General features: G+C 32.7%; 1 protein-coding gene across 2 annotated transcripts in view; it reads left to right on the forward strand.

The window, feature by feature from the left end:
- Positions 1–26,947, forward strand: part of LOC149063643 (uncharacterized) — a 76,048-nt gene that overhangs the window by 7,502 nt on the left and 41,599 nt on the right. For both annotated transcript variants that reach the window (XM_089255805.1, XM_089255807.1), the window contains exons 4-10: positions 1,842–1,962; positions 3,789–3,892; positions 3,993–4,086; positions 7,783–7,871; positions 11,475–11,574; positions 13,524–13,615; positions 20,561–20,666. In XM_089255805.1, coding sequence (XP_089111931.1) covers positions 1,842–1,962; positions 3,789–3,892; positions 3,993–4,086; positions 7,783–7,871; positions 11,475–11,574; positions 13,524–13,615; positions 20,561–20,666 — 706 coding nt within the window. The remainder of the gene's footprint in view (positions 1–1,841; positions 1,963–3,788; positions 3,893–3,992; positions 4,087–7,782; positions 7,872–11,474; positions 11,575–13,523; positions 13,616–20,560; positions 20,667–26,947) is intronic.

Here is a 26,947-nt window from a genome sequence, read left to right on the forward strand (position 1 = left end):
ATCACAATTTTTTATTGATATAAATAATTATACCACTGCTATATTTTGTACAACCACGCTATTTTATCCCCCTTAAGGGAAACAATTATTACTTATAATGTGTGCAATATGTGTAATTTGTGTATTAAAGGCCAGGAAATTTGAATTCAGCCTAGACATTGTAAGTAAATTCTTAGACCTTCTTAGCCTAAGGTATTCATCACTTCTGTAAGCAGATATGTTATTTAGATGTTCCCATTCAGGTATCTCAAGTTGTTCAAATAGATTTTTTGCAATCTTCTGTACAAAATCAAAAACTGTCTCAGTTTTTGTTTCTCTTTATATGGTGCTTATATATATACCAAATAGCCTTCAGCGCTTTGTGCAAATATCTGTTTTGCTCACGCTCTATCTGGATGATGCTTGCATCTGACATGAAAAACCATACGGGTGCAGCATAAAGCAGTATAGGTCATAAGACTAGTTTGTAGAGTATGTTTATATTTTTATTTGATATTGATATATTATTCTGTGTTATTCTTTTCATCTTTTGTGCTGCTATTATGAATCTTCTCACTGCCTCATCCCATTGAGGTTTGAGTGAGAGTTTTCGATCAAGAATAATGCAGAGGTATTTCACCCTCTCCACAGGAGCAATTCTAATGTCATTGACCTCCAGTAAGGCAAATGTTGGCATTTCATGTTTGTTTGAAATCCACATGAAAATAGTTTGTCAGCATTTAACTTGACTCTGCTATTCAAACACCATCTTTTAATGTCCCTGGTGCATTGCTGAAGGCCATCGAGCAACCGTGCTGTATCAGCATAAAGGGCCGTGAGGCTTCATGGGAGATTTATCGTAGGGTTGAAATAGGAACCTAGATCATCCATTACTCTATTAACAAACATTAATTTTTCTTTGATAATGTTTCGCTTTTGAAAAAATTATCTTGCCAAAGTCTGAAATTTGCCCATCAATTAAAATGAGGGTGATGAAAATGATTTGGCTATTATGGCTCTTGACATCAATTTCTAGTTAACCTCCAACAAAACTTTCAATTTAAGATCTAAAGATATAGCACTCTGTTTAAATCAGCCATGTTGAATGAATGATCTGTATATACATATATAATGACATGTCCTGACTGATTCATCATTGACGAGCCAAAACCACTGAAGTTATGAATATGAAATTTAGTCAGTAGTTTTATTTCATAAATTAAAGACCCACTAAAAAAGGTTTTTTCGAAATTTGATCCCTAATGGGCTTCAAAGGTTATACAGTAAAATCTGTCTTGAATGGAAGTGAAAATCTATCTTCAGTGGAAAAAAATCTTTACCGTACTATACTTTCCGCAAGTTTCTTCCATATCATGACGTCATCAAAACACAGACGTTGTCACCAAACTAACAAAGTTAGTCACAAAATCTTGGCTTAATTTATAAGACATATGAAAAATTTTCAGTTTTGCATAGAAAAAAATTATATTTACTTTATTTCAAGGGAGGAAAAACGATGTAATTAATGAATAAAAGATTGTTTATAGAAATTTTACATTGCATGGTATGGAGCAACAAGAATAATGCACTTTCCAAAAGAAAATAACATTTTTTAAAAAGCATAGAATAATGGCTGAATAGCAAGAAATTATCAAAATGTTTATATGTCTGTGGAACATTTATTCAATTATAATTGAGTTTTTCAATAACTTTTCACATCAACCAGTTGTTAAAAGCTTCATATAAATGTTTTGGTTTGCTTATCCTGCACCATGTCCGGAACTTTAAATTGAATTGTATGGTTCTAGTTTAGATATTAAATGCATAATAACTTGTATTACTATTATTTATTCAATATACAGATTCAGTCTGATGGATTGGATAATACATCCATTGGAAATGATGAGGAAATTGTTTTGCAGAACATGCAAAGTGCAGTGCCTGAGTTGAAAGTCACAGAAAGTGAAGAAACAGGTGATGCAGGTAGTACACAACAGTAGATAATTTTTTCACAAAAAATGACATTTTGATATGATACCCTCATCATAGCTTTTTGTAGCAATTTATTATTTCATTTCATATTAACTTTGAAAGTGTTTCTTCTTACAATTCAATTTTTCTTACAGCAAATAAGTTAAAAATAATATTAAATTAATTCAAACACATTCTTAAAATGTCTTTGTGATAAAACAGACTTTTATAGTTTAGATTCAAATAATTAAAAAATTTCAAATCTTGATAAATCGAATGTGCAATGGCCGATGAGAAGCCTAAAGTTGTCGTTATGGATCATAATGTGACCATGTGAGTGACATCATTTTCAGATAAATCGCCATCTGGCAACAAAATGGCAGTATATACAAGCTATTAGCTGAGTTAGGTCTGAACGGTCCCACACATTCAGCACATATATGCTCTGAGGAAAGATGTTTGTTGCTTCTGTAGCGTAGAGTTGTCTAGCATGCTCGCCCAGCATGGGAGAAAACGTGGCTCAGATTTCCTGTACAGGCAGCTGAATTTTCTTTCATGAATTCCTCTTCACATCAACCAGTTATTAAAAGCTTCATATAAATGTTTTGGTTTGCTTATCCTGCACCATGTCCCAATTTAAATTCTCAGACAAAGCATTCTTAAACTTAGCTTTATTACAAGTTGATCTATGAGCCTTTCTAATCTCGTATTTGCTTAGCAATGTGACATCTATCACAGACCTATACAGTGATACCTTAGCTAACAAATGTCACAGCTTATAAATTTTTCAGGTAACAATTTTTTTGTGATGTTTATATTTAGCTAACGAATATAAATTTGGCTAATTAGCGGTTTAGCTGACATAGATAGACATGCTCACATAACACAGTGGCGTTTTGTGCTGAGTTTTTCCACACAATCATTATCAAAAATACTGTCTTTAGAGCATGATTAATTTATGTCTTCCTTGCAATCCCTTTTCCAGATATGTATCTGTAATTCTCTTTTAGAAAGGTTTTGAGCCATTTCATATGAAATGAAAAATTTGGTTAAGAGAAAAAGGAAAAAAAGGGTCTCAAACTTGAATTTTTTTCAGTGCGTATATTCTTTCAGTGTAAGATTCTTAGCACGAAACTGAACTATGGTCTGGACATTATAGAAGCTTTTCTTTTCCATCTGCATAAGTATGAAGCAGAAATGAGTTGAACACATCTCATAAGATGACTCTCGTGAACTCAACTGGGAATAGTGTAAAATAAAAAGATGTTCAGTGTCTTACCTTTGTTTAAATTTCCTCTTATTCAAATGTGAAGTTTTTCAGTCAGCTTCTGGACAGTTTTTTAGTGTTCTTTAAAACTTATCTACTTATCTTCAATTTTTTTTTTCGGCGGGGGGGGGGGGGGAAGAGTGGGGGTCATACCTGGAACAAATTAAACAAATTTCCATAGTTTCCATAGAAATCTATGGGCAGGGTTGTAACTAGAATTTTTGCCGCCCCAACAACTTTAAAATTCAATAATTTTATGACAGTGTTCTTTGTTCCCACCTAAAAGTGCCACCCAGGGCAGTTGCCCCTGTCCGTCCGTCCCCAGTTCCGGTCCTGCTTATGGGAAATCGTGTTTCAGCTAACAAATTTAATTCCAGAACAGTTTTGTTAGCCTAGATATCACTGTGTATCCTTTCAATTGCTCTAAGTTTCTGGTGGTGATTTGCTTTAGTTGCATTATATTCACATTACAAACTATGCTTTTGGACAAATATTGTTTAACTTTTGTCATGCTCCAATATATTCTGAATTTTTGCTGCCCGTCATATCTTTTTCTTTTCTTAATCTGTAGCATCCTTTAAACATGGTTCAGATGAACTGAGAAACTTTACTAATGTACAAGATACGACTGACATCAATGGAATGCAAGATATTGAAGTAACCCTTCCTCATAAGGTAGTGAATAGTTATATTCAAAATAAATAATTATTGTAGAAAAATGCATTTTTTCAAATAGATCATTAAATAATTCTAATATTGCAATTTGAATTTGCAGAGCTCTTCAGATAGTGAACAAGAGGATGATCAAGAACTTCTCATGCAGTGCATTCAAGCTGGTATGCCTAAAAAAAATCCAATAAATAATTTAGGTAATTCAAAATTTTTAATTATCAATAGATATTTCTGAGAATTATTAATTGAAAAAAAAGCTTTGGCTCAGTAAACAATGTGTCCTTTGATATTATTCAATGATCTAGAGTTTGAAACACAACAAACTATTTTATCTGTATGGAAAAAAATTTATTGCAACACTTCTGGTAGAATTGTTCACATTTTTTGTACCCTTTTCCCAATAGTTTATGGTATTGATTTTCTTTATTCTACTGAATAAATAGTGTCTTTTTTTTATCTGCTTTGTAATTTATTTAATCTCCCCCCCCCCCCCCCCCATCATTTACTACAGATCCTGTCAGGGTTTTGCTCTTTTCTCAATATTTTGAGTGCACATTTACATTTGCATCCTTGTATAATTATGTCTATTAACTTTCTCTGTGGTGATGTTCTTTATTTATTCTCGTTATTTTTTAGTTTCCGGTTTAATCCATTTTAGTGTTTCTCACCCTTCCTGAACCCAAGAACTAGTAAGATGTCTGAAATAATTCAATGGCCCACTTGTGTCCCTTAATATGTAACACTCCTGTATTTTTGGTTTCAACTTTTTCCATTCATTTGTCCAGTTATTTCAATTTCGTATTTGAATTTGTAATGCAGTGATCTCTCACTTGTACATCTGTGCAAGGGAATAAGGAAAAAACATACATAAGTGAATAGCATTATTATATGATATCTTTGACTGAGAGTGCAGAAAATCATCATAACCGAGAGAAACATATGAGAGATCACTGTGTTTACTAAAATCGTGAATGAAGGTAATTTCCATAACTTATAAATTATATTATGATACTTATGGCCAAAAAATATAATTATTCATCTTGCATATTTGTCAGGTAATGAAAGTTCAACATTTTTCTGTGGACTACTATTCGTTTATTGTAATTTCCAGTAGCCCTACATTTCCCTTTCCATTTTAGAAATATCAAAAACAATTGGTGATTTTTGCTGGCTTATGGCAACTTTTCTTATGACAATTGATAATTTCCCCATATTTTACCATGTTTAATTTCCTAGTTTTCCACATTTTTCTCAATGAAATATGGTCTTCTCGTTTGAATTTTTTTTTCTTGTGAAAACATTTTTCAGCAATGACAGCAGTAGTTATCAAATTTGTTGTTAATTGCATTTTTTGACTACAATTGATGATGTCTCATATTTGAGAGGGCAATTTACCCCATTTTTCTCGATGAAGTATGGTAAACCTAAGTATGAAGGTGTACTTTTTATTTGAACCCATATGGATATTACTAATATCTACTACAAAAATGGAGTAATTTATCATAAACTTAGAATTAAATCGTCAAGTTTTCCTGCAGACCACTCATTCCATTATTGCAGATCATAGGTTGAGAAATGCTGACCTATTTCATCTGTTCATGTATCTTAATTTTTTACATGCAGAAAGGAGTTGAAATTGAAAGAAAAATTTAAATTTGGTCAGGAGTCAAATGACACCATGTGTGAATAAGAATTAATTTGCTGATTATCTGCTAAAGGACGGAATACTTTTGAAGTTAATGTGGAAAGAGTATGTTTCCCTTTCCTCAGGCAAATTTCAAAAACAGGTTTATTGTTAACCTGCAAAATAGGATGTAACAGTCAGATTATAGTGTTTTTCTTACGACTGTGCATGCATCCCTTTATTTCCTAAACTTTTTTGTCTCTCTGCATTTCAAGCTTTTATTCAGTCTTCAATAGTTTTCCACGTGTGAAGTATTGTTTTTGACATCTCGCAAGTGTGCAAGTAAATTTCAACTTAGTATTATGAGTAATCGAAAAAATTGCCTCAACTAGGATGGGGCTGACAGGGCCTGGAACTATTCTCTGGAGGCCCTCCAAAAATCCCAGCCCTAGGGCCTTGCTGCAGTATGTGGGTGACCATGAATTAAAGTTGGTATAGTTGACCATCGAAAAGAAAAATGCAGAACTAGAAAAAAGAATAACTTATTCTTTTATTCTAGATCAGTGTTGCTCAAACTATTGGTTGCGACCTCACGAGAGATTCTCCAAATAAGAAATTCATTTTTTTAAATATGTCAAAACTAAAGAATGCTTTTATTCAGCTGAGCTAATTACCATGTATCAGACAAGGTAATTTTAACAAATTCTACTTGTAAAATAATAAATATTATCGGCTCTGTCATGCCAGGATCATGAATGTGCAATATCCTTGCCAAAAAAAAAGACAGTGGGAAATGATATTTGAATGTTTACTCTATTGAAGTTATTTTCCTAAAATGTTTTGTAATGTGTTTCTTTCAATAGGGCATTATTGAAACACACGTGTGTTACATTCGTGTTTCAGGCACAACTTAGATAGCAAAACAAGGTATCCAAACAGCTGATAAAAAAAAAAAAAAAAAAAAAAATTGTACATTCATGCTTCTGGCATGTACTGGATGATATAAAGGTAGTACTTTTAACGGGGGGATTTGGAGAGAATCACCCGATTTCAAAATTGTATATTTCTTAAAAATTAAAAACACAGAATAGAATGATAAGTGATATGTGAATATATGGGGGAAATGTGTATGTTTTAGGAACAATTTTTGTTAATGGTCTATTACAAGTGTAGAATTAATGTGTATGTTTTAGGAACAATTTTTGTTAATGGCCTATTACAAGTGTAGGATTATGTTGAAATCGAATGATTCTTTCTTAATCTCGCTGTATACGAAAATCAAGGAAAATACACCTTACTACACTTCCATCTTTCATAAGGGACACAAACTACATCAAAAAACAAAGTAGATATTTATATGATATTTAAAAAAGCTGAATATCTTTGGAAGTCAATATCGCTTAATCAAAATTGAAACAAGCATTCCAAAAAGGGCTTTTGGGCCAGCACGTTTATTGGCAAAATTGGGATTTCCCAGAAAACCAAGACACGTGGTCAGCCTATGTAGGGGTCACGCTTCAAAAAATTTGTGCACCACTGTTCTACACCATACATTCTCAACCCAAAACCAGTAGGCCAAATATGGCCCTCAGAGTTATCAGATGTGGACCACGATCTCAAACCTCATTTTGTAAAAATAAACTCAGCAGTACATTTCTACATAATTCAAGTTTCAAATCACTTAAGTGGCTCACTGCATCATGGCGCATTTCTGAATCACTTAGTAACTCATCATGCAATTTCACATCGCTTGAGTGGCCTGCGGCATATTCTCAGATCACTTGAGTGACCCGCAGCATATCTACATATTACGTGAGTGACCTTCAGCACATTTATAAATCATAATCACTCAAGTAACCTATGGCTCTGTTCCAGGTCAAATAACTAAATGGCAGGCAACACATTTTCAGATAAATGAAGTGACCTGCACTCTCCTAAAGTTGCAATGTCCTTGTACTAAACAAAACTCTTTGTCCAGCTTTTCTTTGAATTGTTTCTTTCTCATGGAAAACAATGTGCTAGGTTTTGTTTAGTCTGCCACCTTTATTTTTTGTTCAAATTTTGGACATCTTATCCATGTAGGGTTGTTGCTTTTAAAGAATCAAATGAAACTCTTGCTTGCCGCTTTTTTATACTGCCTGATTTGAATGATAGGTTATGAATATTTTTTCTATACATGCAATTAACAAGTGATTATTTGGAAGTTTGTTTAAATATAGCTCCTTGTACCAGTTTTGTAATATTACTTTTTATATCATTTATCTTTCAGTCAAATCTCATCAACACTCTCAAAAGACTACAATTATAGGCTCTCCTGATCTTTTTGAAAAAAATGAAGATATTCCTATTGAACAAAAGGTAAGATAATATGATGATCTTTGTGAGATACACACAGTAAAACTTGGTGATGGTAACCTTGGTTATCATGATAAACTATAGTAGGGGGTTGCATAATTTTTTTTAGTCTACGGGCTAGATAGGAGGTATTTCTGTTGCTCACTGGCCAGATTTTGTTATATATAGGATAACCATATGACCAGTATTTCACAGGACATTTCCGGAATTTTAGCCGTCCAAATTTTTTCATCTCTAGGCTGACCATATTTCTCTGGGAAAAATATAGGAAAATGGGTTCTCAAATATGGGAAATTGTCAATTGTTGCCAAAAATGATGTCTAAGGTAAGCAAAGTGGCCAATTATTGCTGAAATCACTTCAAAATTTCCAATGATGGGAAAATGGAACACTACTGAAAACCACCGTGGATTAAAATGAATGCGATAAAAACCTTTCAGCGTGTGAAACGAATATTCAAATTTACAATCATAATTATTATTATATAATTTATAAGTTAAGAAGATAATATATTTTAGTCCTTGATTTCTGTAAAGAATAAAATTCAAGTAGGCTTTGTTAGAAATACAGTGGAGCTTGGTTGATTCAAATTGTGGACAATTCAAACTTTTATGAGCTCCCCTTGAGTTTTCTATCTAATTTAATGTTAAAATTTCTTGTTTAATTCACATTTTTTTTTCAAATGTTTGAATAATTTTGGAAGTTTGAGGAAAAAATTTATATTTTTTTGTATGAGCAAATTTAGTTTGGAAAAATGCTGTAAGCCTGCAGATGCAGACTTTGTTTCTCTCGAACAAATTGTTATCTATGCAGGTATATCTTGTTAAACAGAGCTTTGAAGACCAAAAATACATAATTTGAATATTCTGACATAGTTTCAGTACACTATGGATTTCACAATGCAAACTAGCTCTTTCATAGCTAGTGTATGGCAACACAATTTAGAAACGTTATTGAACTGGAAAATATTTTATGAGAGTTTGAAAAACCTTATTCCATGGCATCAAAAATATTAGGGGGGGAAGAGAATGAGGCATGTCCACCATATTCAATGTCTTGAACTCCTCCCTATCTTGGACATAGGACACCCACTGAGTTTTTTTATTTTTTTTTTTTTGGACAGGGTCAGCTCATTGTTTGCTGATTATCTGCTAAAGGATGGAATACTTTTGAAGTTAATGTGGAAAGAGTATGTTTCCCGTCCCTCAGGCAAATTTCAAAAACAGGTTTATTGTTAACCTGCAAAATAGGGTGTAACAGTCAGATTATAGTGTTTTTCTTACAACTGTGCATGCATCCCTTTATTTCCTAAACTTTTTTGTCTCTCTGCATTTCAAGCTTTTATTCAGTCTTCAATAGTTTTCCACGTGTGAAGTATTGTTTTTGACATCTCGCAAGTGTGCAAGTAAATTTCAACTTAGTATTATGAGTAATCGAAAAAATTGCCTCAACTAGGATGGGGCTGACAGGGCCTGGAACTATTCTCTGGAGGCCCTCCAAAAATCCCAGCCCTAGGGCCTTGCTGCAGTATGTGGGTGACCATGAATTAAAGTTGGTATAGTTGACCATCAAAAAGAAAAATTAAGTTATTGAATGTTTGGTGACTGAATCAACCATAAATGATTGAAACTTTCTTTGGATTACGAGACTAAATTGAAAGTGACCATGTGCTTTCAACCATTGATAAAACTGAACAATGCCTTTTAACTGATTTTTTCTATAACCATAATTTTGTATACGTAAAAAAAATGAATTGACTGTTACACTCAAAAGTACATATTTTATTGATGCATATAAATTTTTCATTGTAAAATATTCTTAGTAATTAAAGAGATATTTTGTACACAATTATTTTCCAACACCTATTGAAGAGATTTTTACTTATAAGTACACATATTTTTTCATCATATTCTACAAGTTAAAGCCTTTTAATGGTGTCGTAAAATATTTCTTTGTACCTCTATGTCTTGGTTACCACTTGGACAGGTTTGAATGGAACCACAGGTGTCCAACTTTGACAGGTTTTGCTGTATTAGAAACCATTGACACATTTTTGTTTCTCTCAATTGATATCTTTTTTTACAACCAGTCAGCTGAACTGATCAAATGGCTGTATGTTAAATGGGTTAAAAAATTCTATAAAAGAAAAACAAAATAACTGAAAAATATGTTAGTATGTTATGTACAGGATGTTGCCTTGAAGTAGCGACAAACTCAGAGGGGTGATATTAGGCATCAAGAGAAAAAAAACATCCAGAAGACCAACATCAATTTATATTAAATGCCAAATAAATACACAGATCAAAATAAAATATAGTGAAATCTTGCTACAACAATATTCAGTGTAATGATAAATCCCTCTCCAATGGTATTTTTTCAAATCTTGTTTGGACTTGTTTATAGTCTAATGTTATACTCCTCTCAATACAACTATATCCTTTACTACGATAAACCTTTCTATAACAATATTTTTAAACAGAATTTGGAACTGGTACAACAGTATTTTCTCATGTGTCACTAAAAATCATCTTGAATATAATTTTAATTTTGACAGTATTTTCTGTTCTTCCTGGGGCATCTATTAACATTAGTATTTTTCACCACATTATGACAGAAAGCGTTGATGAAGGTGTTGATTTTGCTATTTTCTGTGTAAGACACAAAAAGAAAATGTGGTAAACCGCTACTTAGTCACATTACATCTAACTAAAGTTCATAATTAATTTTGAAAACTTTACCGTGGATAAATACTCAAAAGCATATTTTCTAGTAATGCAAACAACAGCATGAATTTGGAAGCACTTGTGACAATGTTGCCCCTTGATGTAACGATAATCTCTCTACAATGATATTTTTCTTGGTCTGCTGGATATTGTTATATCAAGTTTTTATTACTAAACGTTAATAGTTTTAAAATTTGGAATATACCCTGTAGCAAACTTGTTTTGTCTGGAATTTGATAACAATAATGCAAATTATATGTATTTACTTATCATTCCAACCTAATTATCACCAGTCTAATATGAAATACACACAGATACTGTGTTTTTCTTTTTTTTTTTGTTTTTTGCACATTCAGAGATTGAAAAAATATGCTGTCGTTTTTGTAGCACAATATTCTGTTTTTTATGCAGTTCATTAATTTTTTTCTCTCCTTATTTTTATCTTAAACATGTGATAAGAGAATACAAAAATACTTTGCATTCTGCTAATTTTTCATTTATGTCATCTAATTTACAAAAACAAGTATGCTTAGTATCAATATTTGCAATAAACTAAGATTTATGGTAGCAAAAGCAAACTTGAAATTCAAACAATCTCTGACATACTTTGTAAAAGATTAAGCATTTTATATAGAGAGAGACAAGGTTGAGTCCAGATATTTAATAATTTTCTGAATATGTGCCTTGAATTTCCCGACATGTTTGTCTCTCTCTGTTTCCCGCATGCCAACTAATGTGGAGGAATAAGGTATGTGTATGAATTATTCATACAAGCTGGCACTGAAACATTAATGTAATTCACACTATATTTAGAGTATAAAAAGTTGTTAGATTTTAAAAATTAGATCATAAAATAATTCTAATATACCTATTTGATTTTGCAGGAAGCTGAATTGAGCACTGGTAGCGAATGCGATGATCAAAAATTACTAATGCAGTGTATTGCAGCTGGAATGCCCCAAAAAAATCCAACAATTAATTTAAGTAATTCAAATTTTTTTTAATTAATATTTTCAATTTTTTACTCGTAGTAAATTTTTACCTTTTTTTAATTATTTTTACCTTTTAAAAGTATTTTTATTTAAAAAAATAGTTTTAAAAGGTATTTTAAAATAAAAAATAGTTTTATGAAATGCTTGGGATTTTAGAAAACAATGCTTCTGGTGGGATATTATTCAATGATTTAGAACTAGAAATGAAAATGTATTGAATTTTTTTTTTGTATTACTATTGGAAAATTATTGAATTATGAATTTTTTGTATTTTTGTTGTAAGGAACTAAGGATACAATGTGTGTATCCTAATTTCTTTTGTTCTTTGAACTTACTGAAAGCAACGTGTCTCGCTTTATGTGGTTTGAGGCCTTTCTCTTTGTTTAAAAGTCTTATTTATACTCTTATGAAGGAAAGACGTTGAAGTGGCTGTGAACAGTTCCAAATCTTGGTCTATCATAAGCCTTTCGTGGTCCCATTACAACCTCATTTCAGATCTTGTTATCCCATGAAACAGAAACTTTCGGCGTTTCGTACTTACATAGCGAGTGCATTTAACATCTGTTCAGATCAGAACACATTAGACCATGAACTTGAAACCATCAGAGCAATTGCGAGAGACAGGGGGTTCAACACTAAGATCGTTGATGAAATAAGTAGAAAATTCTTGAAACCGGCACAAGGAACCACTTTAGAAAAAATTTCAGAGAGGTAGGCCACTCAAAGAAAGTGTGGCCACTCATACCCTACAATCCAATACTCTCACTGAATATTAAACCGATTCTTAGAAAGTTTAATCTAACAACCATAGATGTGCCCACTAAAAACTTTGGTTTCATGCTCCTTAAAGGTACTATACCACAGAATAAACAATGGGGCATTTATTACATTCTATGTGGTGATTGCCTTCTTGGTTACATAGGATGGACAAGGAGACCCATAAAAGCAAGATTAAATGAACATACTCGCTGTGTTAAGAATCAAAAATGTGGAAAATCGACCATCACCACTCACTGTTGGCAAGAGAGCCATGGATTTAAATTTCAAGAAGCAAGAGTTTTTCACAAAGTCAAGTCCACAGTTGATTTTGATTTCTGCGAAGGGACATATATTTGAGCCTTCAAAAATATACTAATAAATGATAATAAATCTACACCCCAATCACAACACCATGACTTAAATTCATTTTGAGCTGGAATTCTTGAAAATTTGAATAGACCAATCGGGTAGCACTATTCTGCAAGAGTCCAATCAGGACACTGCATTAGTATCTCACGCAGGCTCACAGCTTCATTCTGACCACGACGTTTGAAGTGAACAGACATACTTTTTCCTCTGAGCAATCGAGTGTTATGATTTGGTATTCAACCCAAGTGGGAAACTCTTGTCACCTTGAATAGTGGTTAAATATTTTTCCTCTGAAGATGACACCCATTGGTGTCGAAATGTATTAGGATTTTTGTATTTTCATGTATTTGCCTTATTCGTTGGTGTCTTCTTAATAATTATGATATACTTCAAAATTAAGTGAAACTGCCATTTTTTTATAACTGTCTAATCGTGTTCTTTAACTTTTTAAAACATAACTGCAGACTAATCAAAAAAAGATTTACGATTTCATGGACCAGAAATGAGAGAAATAATTCTCATGGACTGGCAAAAAATAAAAGGTGGGAAATGATTGGCAGACTTATTGATGGCCAAGACAGGCATAAATACCAATATAGAAACGGTATAATATTTAAGTTAAATCAGAAATTATGTATAGACTATATGAATTGGTCAAAATTTCTCGCAGAATGAGTGTGTGGAAGGAAATTTTCAAGAACTAGTAGTAAAAGGACACTGGTTTATATTCTTTTTATCTATGTATAAGGCAATTGTAAAAAGCAATTGTCTGTAAATATAGTTCAATATTTTTTGTATTGGTTGATGTTTCAGTCAAATCCCATCAACACTCCCAGAAGATGGCAATGATAGGTACGCCTGGTGTTTCTGAAGTAAATGAAGAAGAAATTCCTACTCAATATAAAGTAAGATGATATATTTGATATTTTTCAATTGATTACCAGGTGTACAAGTATGAAATGCGGATTTCAGAAAACAGATGGTGCACCAATGCAGTTTGTGCTATGAAGATTTGACACTGTGCCATTTTGTTGTGTCAGATGCTCACGAGTGATAAATTGGAAAAGTGTGTGCATAGTGTTGTATTGTTGTGTTCAATATGTCGAAAGTTATACTGAACAAAGAGCATTCGCGGACAGCATTAATTTTTTTGTTTTCATTTGAAGAAAACTGCTGCTGAATCATACCGATTACTTCGAGAAGCTTATGGTGAACATGCTCCGTCACAAGATACGTGTGAATGATGATTTCGGTGTTTCAAAAGTGGCGACTTCGATGTTGCAGACAAGGAACATGGAAAACCGCCAAAAAAAAAAGAAGATGTGGAATTGGAAGCATTGTTGGACGAAGATTACACAGACACAAAAACAACTCGCAGAGCAATTGGTGTTAGTCAACAAGCTGTTTTCAATCGCAATGCCCCATGACAACGTGAAATGCTCCTTGAAAATGTTCAATGGTCAATGTGCAATGCTCCATCACATACGGCAAAAGCGGTTTGCGGCACGTTGGAAGCACTCAGCTGGAAGTTCTACCCTATGCGGCTTACTCACCAGACTTGGCTCCTTCCGATTACCACTTGTTTGCATTGATGGGTCACGCACTTTCTGAGCAACGCTTTGGTTTGTACGAAGATGTGAAAAAATAGCTCGATGAATGGTTCGCAGCAAAAGGGGAAGATTTTTACCGGCGTTGTATTCACAAATTTCAGGAAAGATGGGGGAAATGTATAACAAGCAATGGAGCATACTTTGAATAAAGCACTTTTTATCATTCTTCTGAATTTAACGTGTTTTTTTTGAAAAAAAAATCAGCATTTCATACTTGTACACCTGGTATATTATTTTTTTTTACTGCTATTTCACTTTTGTCTCAGCAAAATGGTGCACCTCTGGTCATGTGTTCAATAAAATTTTCTGTAACTGCTTGAGAATTGGAATCCTTTTTAATTCAACTCGAATGGGGGCGAGACCAATAGAGTTAAATTTTTTTTGCTATTTAGGCTCAGATAAAATTAAAGGAATCATTGGCAATGAGCAACAAATACTTGGTGAAAATGTGTGCTAGTAGATATTTTACTCACGAGTATGAGATTCATACAGAAAAATCATAATGTAGCACAAAATATAAGGCACTTTGATTGTGCCCAACTTGAGAGGGGTGTGAGACTTGTATTCATCTTACAATACAACTTATTCTGTATAGAATACACTGTATTGCCATGCTGGTTATTTGTAGCATTTGTATGGGTAATAACTAAGGCCTGGATGTTGTTGTTGTTGAACTAAAAAATGACCATGAAAATAGGCCTGAAAACTGAAAGAATGCCAAAAAATGCTATTAAAATAACAAAACTTTTTTTTTTTCAAACCAATTATGTTATTAATTAGAATTATGTTAGAAAGGAATTTTTTCCTTTTCTAGTATTGGAAATCACATGAAAATTTATTTTCATAACTGGGTTTCATTAAAATTTGCCAATAAACAATTCATGATTTATGAATGGATCAGGAAATTTAAAAGGCACAATATAAAGTTTTATACTGAGTTAAACTTCTCAATATCAACAGATGTTATTGGGAGTATTTTAAAACAAATTTGATGTTCTTAGTTAATTCCTCTCCAATTTCAAAATTGGAGAGGACTTTTCCGTCAAGACATCAGAATTTTTCTAATGGCAGTAAGTCAAATAGGCCTGCTTCATTTTTATCACACCTGAAGACCTTTATTGACTTAATCGATAGAATCAATAAGCCCCCTTGCCTTCTTTTGGCACAGCATTTTTGGGGGTGCAAGATAGGAAAAAAAATTTCAACATGCTGATTGATTATTTAGACATTTTGACACCTTAATTATCTTTTAACTTTTGCTTGTAGAAATATATCACATGAAATTTGTGATGTAAACGGTTTTTTTTCAGATTAGTGTTTGTACTTATTTTCCATTTCGATCAAGAAGAAATACACTCAAAGGACAAACATTTTTCTAAAACCCATAGGGAACAGTGTAAACAGGTAGTCTCACTATTGGACACTGCACCAGAAAGGGTGTGGTGTATATACCCCAAAACACATACACAGTTATTTATACCCAGAATATTTTACAGTCTATTGTGCCTGGTGGTATTAGCATGCTGAACTTAGATTTGCTACTGCCCTGTGCGTGGCTCAGGAAAACTGTCAGAAAATGCAATCAAGTTCCAAACGAACATATATACAAGGTGTATCATATGTCCTAATTCAGCCTTTATCTCATCAACTATGCATTGTAAAAGAATGGTTTCAATTTGAAAAATGCTCAGAATGTGTTCAAAAATCACCCTGCACCAGTTTTGAGAGTGAAAATACATTGGCACCAAATATAAGAAATCTAAATTTTTGTATAGATGCTCTGTCCTAAAAAAACAAAATCAAGTTGTTGCCCTGTCTCTTTCGAGACCAAAAAAAAAAATTCACATTTTTAATAAGTGTAATATTCACTACGACATTTGAATTCAAAAATTAGAGAAAAGTTGGATAGAACAACATAAATGAAGAAAAGAGGCATTAGTAATTACTTTATGCTGTTCTTCCATTTCAACTTTTCTCCATTTTTTTTAAAATTCAAATATATCACGAAAGAAAATAATAATAATTATTATTATTATTTTTTTTTTTTGGCCTCGGAAGAGACTGGGCAAAAACTTTCTAATTGGATTTCTTAGGAGATGGTGTTCATATAAAAATTTAGATTTTTTTGTTATTATTATTTTGTGATACTTTGTATTTTCACTCTCAAAACCGCTACAGCGTGATTTTTGAACACATTTTGGACATTTTTTAAATTGAAGTAATAGCTCTACGATGGATGGTGATTTACAGAACATCCCTGCATGTGCATCACAAAAAATGATTTAAAAAAAACAATAACTTTTTTAGTTTAGTTTTGAATTTATGTTAAAAAAAAAGAGTCAAAATTAAATATTAACAGTAGCTGAAAAAGGGAATTAAACCTATATATATATATAACTGATTTGCTCTCTCTGTCTGTGTGTGCATGTTTTTTCTCTATACTATCTACAATTTTAGATCTATCGTTGCCAAATTTTACTTATATACTAAACAGGACCGGGGGATTAAACGATAGGATACTTTAAAAGTTGGTCAGAGCTGGGTAAATGCCCAAAATGAGCAAAGAAACTGACGGTCAACAATGGTTCCCGGACCTCAAATCACTCTTGGAATGCTTACTTTGGTTACAGTGGTTCCCTAGCAATGTATTTCAGACATGCATATGGTTTACAACGGTTTGTCATTTCTTATGCTGCCAGTATTATGTATAATAGCATATTCCTTTATAATGGTTTGCCACTTTTTCAATCCTCACAGTAATTGAAGAAAACCTGGGCAAGAGCCTTGTATCATAGCTTGTAATAAATAAAAAGTTTATAAAAATTGATTAACATAGATAATTAATGTGATTGATTACAGAAAAAAACTAACTAATATAATAGAAAACTAATTATGCAATGGAGTGTGGGAAGGCGTTAATTGTATTGCACTGAGGGTGAAGGATGGAAAAAAGGTTAAGAACCGTTGCTTTAAAGTAAAAAGTGGGAGAAAATGCAAAAATTCAAATATTATTAACATTTGGGCTTTGCTAATAACATTTGTGAGGGTTATAATATTTTGTGAGCATGGGGAACAAATTAATGTTAATTAATTAATGTTATTTCTGTTATTTCACATTAAGAAAATGTGCTTCAGGGTATAGGTTTTGAAAATTCACGAAGCTTTCAGGAATGGTTTTATCCTGTATGTTGAGGTGCTGTGGCTTATTTATCCAGCAAGCTTTGTTGATAGTATCTTTGAAATTTAATTGTCTTTTTACTATATTTGATCAGTTCTGCAAGATTTTATTTTTAAAAAATTATCTATCTCCCTTTATAAATATTTACTTTCATAATATACTCAGGATGAAAACTTTTTATCGTTATTTAGCTATATTGGGTGTTTGTAAACTGTTTAGAAAAAAATTGGGGTGGGGGTAATACCCCCCAATTTTTTTCTCTATTGAGTAGCATCACATTGGGGTATTACCCCCACCCCAATGTGATGCTACTCAATCACTAATTGTCATTGATCAAGGTCAGCGGTTTTGAGACTAACAAATCATTCTTCACTTGTTCATATTTTTCTTTCCACACAACATCTATATTCTGTACAACCATCTGCAGCAGATTGACAGCTTTTTCCATGTGAGTAAATTTTAATATGTGTATTTAAAATTTTTTTTTTTTATTATAACATACAAACATATATACAAGCATATACAGAAACACATTCAACATACACTTTTGACCTCAAGGGACATGCCTGTCCTTCCAGTAGGTCTACAAGGGTTTCTCCGTAGATTATTTTTCTTAGCAACAGCCTATTATGGTTTAAGTCGGTTTATAATTGTTCAATATACAGTTTTTTTTTGTTTTTTTTGTATTTATGTTACAAAGAAATTTTACATACAGATGGATTGTATCATTTGGTTGTATTATTGTTGTAATATAGATTCTAGACTGGTATTCATAGAAAACGTGAATATATTGTTATTAGATCTTATGTAATTATTTGTATGATTGATTGTATGGTATAGATTCATTATTTTTGGAGCTGTGTATCTATAACTCTTTTGAAATAACGTTTTATTTGTTTTTAGCACTTTATATATGTTATTTAATCTAGATGACGTTCTATTTTGTTTCATTTCTAACCAATTATTGTTTAAGAATGAAAATTTTATTAGTCTATAAACATAGTTTTGTCTTATAGTTAGCTTATAGCATTCTGTTTTGTTGGTGTTTATTGTGGTGCTTGTTATTTGGGATCTTATCTTGTTATATATATTATCTAGTTTTTGTATATCTATTTGATATGCACCTCCCCAAGCAGTGATTCCATATGTTACTGTTGAATACATCCAAGCATAAAATAAATCTTTTAGAAAGTTATTGTTTATTGTGTCTCTTAGTCTATAAAGAATTGCTGCATATATTCTTAATTTTTTTATTATTTTTTCACACTGTGATTTCCATTTTAAATCATCTTGTATTATTATTCCTAGGTAGTTGTATTCATGTACTCTTTCAATTTCTTGACAGTTACATTGTAATATATGTTGACACGGACAATGATCATGAATTTTTATACTTAAATTTGCCAAACTATTTATGTTTCTTTTTTTTAAGCATATGTATTTATTTTTCTGTATGTTTAGTTTTAGTTTATTTTTCTTGGGCCAGTTACTGATTTTAAATAGGTCCTCTTCAACTTTTTTTATTAAATTTGGTAATTTCAGTGTCTTCAACATACAGTACTGTATCGTCTGCGAATGAGATTAATTTACCATTTATGTTGAGTTTGAATATATCATTTATGTAAATGAGAAACAATATCAGGCCAAGCACAGATCCCTGGGGGACACCTTTTTTTACTTCTATGAATGTACTCATTTCTTCACCTATTTTAACTGATTGTTTCCTATTGGAATAGTATGATTTAAACCAGCTCAATATGTTTCCACGTATACCAGCTGTTGACAATTTTCCTGTGAGTATCTCTAAATCTACGTTTGATTAATCATGTCCTTATTTGCTGAGCAAAAACGTCATTCGGCCATTTATTCCGCAAAAAAAAATCCTTTTCGGATAATAAAATGAAATTACTTCATGTTTCATGATCATATTGTGATTATTTTTTGAAAATAAATATTAAAAAATTCATTTTTCACAAGCGCAATGCCATCACGTGTGTAAAATACAGTAATCCGAACCTCAGTGAGTGGTTCTCCCCACTCCTTGTCGCATTGAGCGAAAACTATGCTTGTTCAAGCATAAGAGTTGGTACAAAAATTTCCCTTTTCTCCTTGAACTTTGCGGATTATTATAACTGTATCTCTCGGATTATTCTTCACAAGCCTGGTGTCATATTGTCAGAGGCATCAAGGTTTCTTGTGGCGAGATCTTCTGCAGATTCTATAGGAATGTCTTGCACACCAATGCTTTCACATGCTCCCACAAGTCCAGAGGATTTAAAGCTGATAAGCATGGAGACCATGCCACAGGTCCACCACGTCTAATCCACTGTTTTGGATATCTGGCATTTAGGACATGTCGGGCAGCAGTGCTAATCTGTGCTGGGCCTCCATCATACAAAACCCACATATCCATCTATACAGTGAATGGAAAAGCTACAATAATCCAGGAAGAGACAGTACTGACACTCTCACCGATAGACAGCGCCTTCACTTCCAACCCATCTCACTAATGGCAGTAAATTGCAATATAGCGATATGGCCAGAGTTGGTGTTTGGTGAAGTAGTAGTACTGACACTCTGAGTGGATTGTGTCCATAGGGTCCATTGGGAATACTGTTCGTCTTGATAGGTACTATCATCTCTAATTTTTTCTAAACAGTTTACGAACAAGTGTGTGTATTTAGTTTCAATGGGGATTGAGAAAAACTTGCTGTTTCGAATTGATCATTAAGTAGTTCTTGTGTTACGAATTGATCATTAAGTAGTTCTTGTGTTACGAATTGATCATTAAGTAGTTCTTGTGTTACGAATTGATCATTAAGTAGTTCTTGTGTTACGAATTGATCATTAAGTAGTTCTTGTGTTACGAATTGATCATTAAGTAGTTCTTGTGTTACGAATTGATCATTAAGTAGTTCTTGTGTTACGAATTGATCATTAAGTAGTTCTTGTGTTACGAATTGATCATTAAGTAGTTCTTGTGTTACGAATTGATCATTAAGTAGTTCTTGTGTTACGAATTGATCATTAAGTAGTTCTTGTGTTACGATTTGATTTTGCAGAACTCTGGATCAAGCTCAGATAGTGAACATGAAGAGGATGATCAAAAACTACTTTTGCAATGCATTGAAGCTGGTATGCCTAAAAAGAATCCAACAAATAATTTTGGTAACTGAAAATAATTCAAATTTTTTATTACGTATGAACTGTATGCATGAACTGTAGATGTGTGAAAAGCTCTGAAATAATAAATTCTTCCTCTGGGGTACTATTCAATGACCCAGGGTATATGTATAAGGATCAAGAGCTATAGATAGATAGATCTGGTTTGTTCTTCATTCAGATATTCTTTTATTTTGATATGATAACCAAGTATAAATAAAAATTTGTATGTGTGATCAAAAGACTGTGTGAAGTATGAACCTATCTGAGTTTTGAATTTTTACTATATTCATAACTAAACATGTGTAGAGAGTGTATGGAAATAAGCATTTCAGATTTTTCACCTGTCATTTTTCCAGGTATGACTTACAACAAATTTCATTAATTTTATCACGTCTTCTAATAAAAATGAGTCTTGTGATCCCTCAAAATATGAGAGAAGGAAACGGCAAAATGAACTATCTCACAGACTTCCATATTTTTAAGATTTGGTCTTACTTATTGTTATTAACTGTATATTATTCCCATTAAATTTTTTTGGCATTGCCGCCAATGCAAACAACACTCTGAAAAAGTGCTGTCTATATTTTATTTTATTTTGGAATTATATTTGACAGAAAATGTATGAAAGGTGAGAAATTTTGAATTAATGAACCAACCTAATGCTTAAATAGTGTTAATTATTCGAAAAACTTGCTTTGAAACTAATATATGTGGCATAAAATATAATCACATGAGGTTGTAACAAAGAAAGATTGTGGCAACATCTAATGTAGAAATTTGAAAGTGCAAACTGTCATCTGCTAACAAACTAAAATTAATATAGATGAATGTAAAACCTGCAATGGTCTGGTGTATGATAAGATTGAATTTTTCTGTTGTGCGCAGTGTAAACAGTTGTTTCATCCGAAGTGTGTTGGAACAACAGAATCAAGCTTTAGGAAGATGGCAAAGGTAAAAAAAGGATGAATATAAGTGCAAGGACTGTAAAACAAGCTGCAAGGTGCTTCTGGTGATGGAAACAAGCATGTTGGGCCTCTGGAGATGAAGAGGATATGGAAAACCATTAGAAAAAATGCAAAAAATGCTTGAGGCACATTTAAATATTAAATGCAAAGTACCATGAAAAAAGCAGTAAATAAAATCACCCAAAACCAACATCAACTTACTAAAGAGGTCCAAGAGGTTGTGACAACAATGGAATTCTAATCTAAATCAATGGAGAATGTTGGAAAAAAGTTTTTAAATATTCAAAGACTAATTGCACAGATTTTGACATTAAACAAACAAAAATTGAAAATGGAATTAAGAGATTTGACGGACTCGAATCAATCCAAAATAAATCCACCCGATTTGCTCACAACTGCTGGTCATCTTTCGTTTCGGTGAACTCAAAAACAAACTTTATCTTCTCCCTCTCTCTACTCTTCTTCTCATTTCTCGATTAACATTGTTATATAAAATTTTCAATGGTGAATTCAACATAGATATTTCTGGTATCGAAAACTTGACCATTCCCTTAAACTCAAACCTATTTTTGCTTCCACTGACTGCTTTCAATACAGATTCTTTCCTCATACCATTGGTGAATGGAACAAACTCCCAAGCTCTATTGTCGAATCCCCCACTATCACTAGTTTTTTGTCCAATATCAAACAATATCTTCATTTTCAATCATAGGGTGTGGTAGCCCAGGTCGATAAGATACTTGTCTAAAGTACCAGAAGATGTTTAGAGGTGTCACGAGTTCAGTACCCAGTTCGTCCTTGTCAGAAAACTTTCCTGACACACGGATACAACAGAAACTGCGGCATGACCGTAGAAAAAATTGCTACTGCAAGGGGTCCTCCATCGAGGGGTTAGTGCCCAACCTCTCGATGAGTATAAAAAAACAAGCCTACTGTTCGAAATCTGCAATAAATTGTAGGTTCCGGTCTAATTAGCCCTCGTGTGCAGAAAATGACTGTGGTGCGACAAAAATGATCAATAATCATTTTCAATCGCATCCTGTTTTATAGGTCCCTGGACCAATAATATTGTATAAATAAATAAATAAATAAATCTTTACTTTCATACACACTGTATTTTCACATTTTGCCCTCGAAATTAATCTCCATGATATTTTTAATGTTTTCTCCCTGATTTAGATGCTCCATGTCCAGAATTTTTTGGTGAAAGCATTCTTTTGAGTAAGCATCATGCTTTCTCTGAATTTGTCCAGATGAGTGTGAATGATGTAATATACCTCTTGGAGGGACATGGGACTGTCCATTTTTGCATCGATTTTTATGTTTTTCCACAAGATTGATTAAGTTTTTGGTCCTACATTGGTTTTGGTCCAAGTTTACCCTAGAAGCCATCAAGCATGCACACAAAAATATCCCAGCTTCTCTTTGAGTCTGAGTTTTTTCCCCTTTTTGGGAAGTTCCTTGTATTCCACATTCTTCACTGTAATCTGTTAAAAACCCCTGTTTTAATCTTTGCCACTGAAAATGTAGCCAATGTGCTTGCAAGGAATTTTAATGCTGCAGATTTCTCATCTAGGGAGCACAGGACTGTTGTTTTTTTATTTCTTTTAAAAATAAAACATTCTTTTCTGAATGTTTTGACACCAAAATTTCGACTGTATGTCAATTAGAACTCGAGTTACTATCAATAATGTGATTGCATATATTTCAAAGGACGTCATTTAAAGGGACTTTCCTGCCGACCACGCCCCCTCTATAGTCTGCCACAAATGTATATAAACAATTATTTGCTGATAACAGCTCTATGTTCGGTTATATATTTTTCAGAAGGAAGAAAACAACAACTACTAAAATATTTGAAAGTTTACCACATTTTTTTTTCTTTTGTTGTAGTTCGAGTCGCTTGTTGCTCTGGAAGTTTTTCAGATTTACGTTGCTTGATTACAATTTTTTGTTATTTCTTGTGGTGATATTTTTACTCTAGTGAAATATTTTTCCCGTGAGTTTTCCCTGTGCAATTTTTTTTTTGTGATCGAAAGTTTATTATTATTTTTATTTGTGATATTCATAACCAAGTGATTCTTCGATCCCATGATTAGCATTTTCCAGTGAAATTATCTTGTGATCATCGTTTCTTCACCGGTGCATATTCATTTATTTTTTGGTGATCATCAGTGTTTTCCCTGTGAATTTAAATATATATTTCCCTGTGTATTTATTCCGGCTGTCCGGCCATCGTACTCGGAAGAGAAAATTCTGGGGGAATCAACATTCCATGAATTCTAAAACTCCAGTGATTTCACAGGTGACAACTGCTTCATCCAAAAAACTGAAAATCAACTCTAAAACCAGTGAAAGCACCAGTGGAAAAAAAACTTATCCGGTTACCGATTATTTGACTTGTAAACCCAGTGCCTAACCCAGTTATGGATGAAGTGAAAAAAGTGTTCAGAGACCTTTCAGCCCCACAGCTTCTAAAGAAATGTTTGAAAGGGTATACGCAGAACCCCAATGAATCATTCAACTCTGTGATATTGAAATTTTGCCCTAAAACATCCAGTGCCAGTCTGCTTGTGTCAGAAACTGTGACTTATGAAGCTGTTGTGGCATTTAATGAAGGTGCTCGTGGCCGGTTAAAAACTCTGGAGGCTCTTGGTTTGAAACCCGGTGTTTTCTGTGAAAGAGTTGCTGCTTGTAGTGATTTCCAGCGGGTGTGACAAGCAGCATACAGGTGTTCTGCTGCATTTCTGCAGGCAAAAAAAATTAAAAGAAGACTATTATATCAATTAAAACGAAAAAATAAGAAGAAAGATGGTATTTTCTATAAATCAGGAGCTTTTTAAAGGAGGTAAAGCACAAATTCATGTCCCAAAATGAAATTTTAACTTTAAATGTGTTTTTTCAAAATGTGTTTTTTGACCACTGTGTGCATGATTTCTCATTAACTAATATTCAAATGACTATGAAATTTGGTAGGAATGTGCTCTTATGTAAGGTGCATCGATTGAACCTCAATGGGTATTGATACATTTAAATTAAAACATTTTATAAAATTTTAAAAAATTTATAAAAATTGAATTTTTAAAGTTTTTGAATTTTTAAAAATACTTTCAATTAACATATCTTCAAATTGGGAGGTTCATTCTATTAAACAGTTCATTTTAAACACAAAACAATTTTTTTGTTAAAAAATATGCATAAATAAAGATGAAATCATGCATGCAATGAGGGTATGTGTTGAAAATTTTCACAATATTTTTCTGAGTTTCATTTCAAATTATAAACAAACTAGAAAACCTTTTCACAATTTGAAGTAAATACAGTAAAGAATAGGAACCCTTCAAGATATGTATAAAAAACTGGAAAAAATTATGCTAATTATGAATTTTAGTGGAATTTTGAACAAATGTTACTTTTTGCCATATTTTCCTATGTTCAACAGTCCTGTGCCCCCTTAATGTGATCAGTTTTTATGTACAATTAGTACTTTTTCAGATCAGTCGGATGGAATGAGCAAAATGTAGGTATTTCTTAAAAAACTATAACATTGCATGACGAAATGTGGAATAAGGAAAGGCTGTGACTGCGATTATATTGTAGGATATATAGCTGCAGTTTTTGGTCTCAGATTAGGTATTTTTTTGTTTGTTTCTTTGGTTATAGTAATGGAAGACAATTTAACCTTTTGATGATTTATTGGCGACAAACCACTTCGGTTTTAATGAAATATGGTCACTCTCAGGTATCAATGATTTGTGAGATCAATAACTCGCAACCCTAGAGAATTTATTGCATAATATTTTCATGATATTTCCTTACATCTCACATAATCCTGCTTTTCAGTTATTTTGACCTCAAAAATAACAAATTTGCTCTCTCAAATTCAAAAGCAAAGTTTAAAACATGAAATTGTTATTTACTGCCCTTTTTAGTCATTCATCTGCAATTGAAAATTAAGGCTGGTTACCTTAGGAACAAAAATTGTGTTACATAGTGTTTTTGAAGACCTATATTATATATTTTTATAAATTTAACTTTATATCTATATATATAAAATTGATTTTCTGTGCGTGTGTGTTCTCTATACAAATCTACAATTTTACATCAATCGTCGCCAAATTTTGCCTGTATACCAAATGGGACCCAACTTAAACGATAGGCTACTTTAAAATTTTGTGAGAGCAGAGCAAATTGTGAGACCAAAAACCATAGGGCAGCAATGGTTTTTGGGCCTCAACAATCACTTTCCGAACGTTTACTTTGGTTACCGTGGTTCCCTAGCAATGCATTTAAGACATGTATATGCCTTTATAATGGTTTGCCACATTTTCAATACTCCCAGTAATGAGGTTTTTTGAATGACGTCATAATCATCACCAGCATCGCTTTGAGGGTCAGGAAAAGGGTGATCCTCATAGAAATGTTAAAATTGCCGATTTTAATGTAGAAATGCGGAAATTTGGTGGGGTTTTCTGTCACATCAATAATTCTAAAAATTGTATTAAATACTCAATTTTTGAAGTATTGAGTTCGCTTAGAGATATATGAAGCCCAGAAAATTAAATATGAAGTAATTAGCCGGACCTACTTTCGAGTTGGATATACGTGCAATAACATTGATTTCAACTTTTTATTTATATCTTCTCAAGCAAGAAAATTAATGTCTCAGTATTGTGCCTTTTAATATTCCACTGCATAAATTCATGTAGTTTAGGTTGTTTTAAAATTAATTATCGGCCTGTAAAAAGTACATCAAAAAAATTCCACAGCTTTAATTAAGCATTGTTTGAAGCAGAAACAGGCAGAGATCGATAACTTGAAGTTCAGGGGGGTGGGGATGGAAACATGTAGCACCCTTTAAAAAAAGTAAAAATATATATTTATTTTTACCTTTTTCTAAATCTAGATTTGCTTCTTTCATGAGTCGCCATATTGGTGAACTTAGATGCGGTTTGCATGTCCCTCAAAGAAAGAGGGAGATATCACGTGATCCACCAAAAAAGCCTCATTGAAGAAAACCAGACGCCGAGTATTATAGCTACTGGAGAAACCGCGAGACATCCAGGCTCTGTCGCAAGAAGCAACGTAAGCTCTTCGCCCCCCCCCCAGAAGGGGGGGAGGTCCAGGGCATCTCCGGCAAAACCATTATTTATTGATACGTCAAAGATTACATATAAAAGTCAAAGATATAGTGAAAGGAAATTAAAAATTATGTAAAAAGAAGAATCAAATTAATCAAGTTAAAGTCAAAGTGCAATGGGCACGGATAATAAAGAATCATGGAAAGATGTATAAAATCATATCGCAAAGGCGCAATCA

This window comes from Pholcus phalangioides, unplaced genomic scaffold (genome assembly GCF_987345545.1).
Source record: "Pholcus phalangioides strain wild (caught in Gottingen) unplaced genomic scaffold, Ppha-v1.0 ptg000172l_1, whole genome shotgun sequence".
Taxonomy (NCBI): Eukaryota; Metazoa; Arthropoda; class Arachnida; order Araneae; family Pholcidae; genus Pholcus; species Pholcus phalangioides.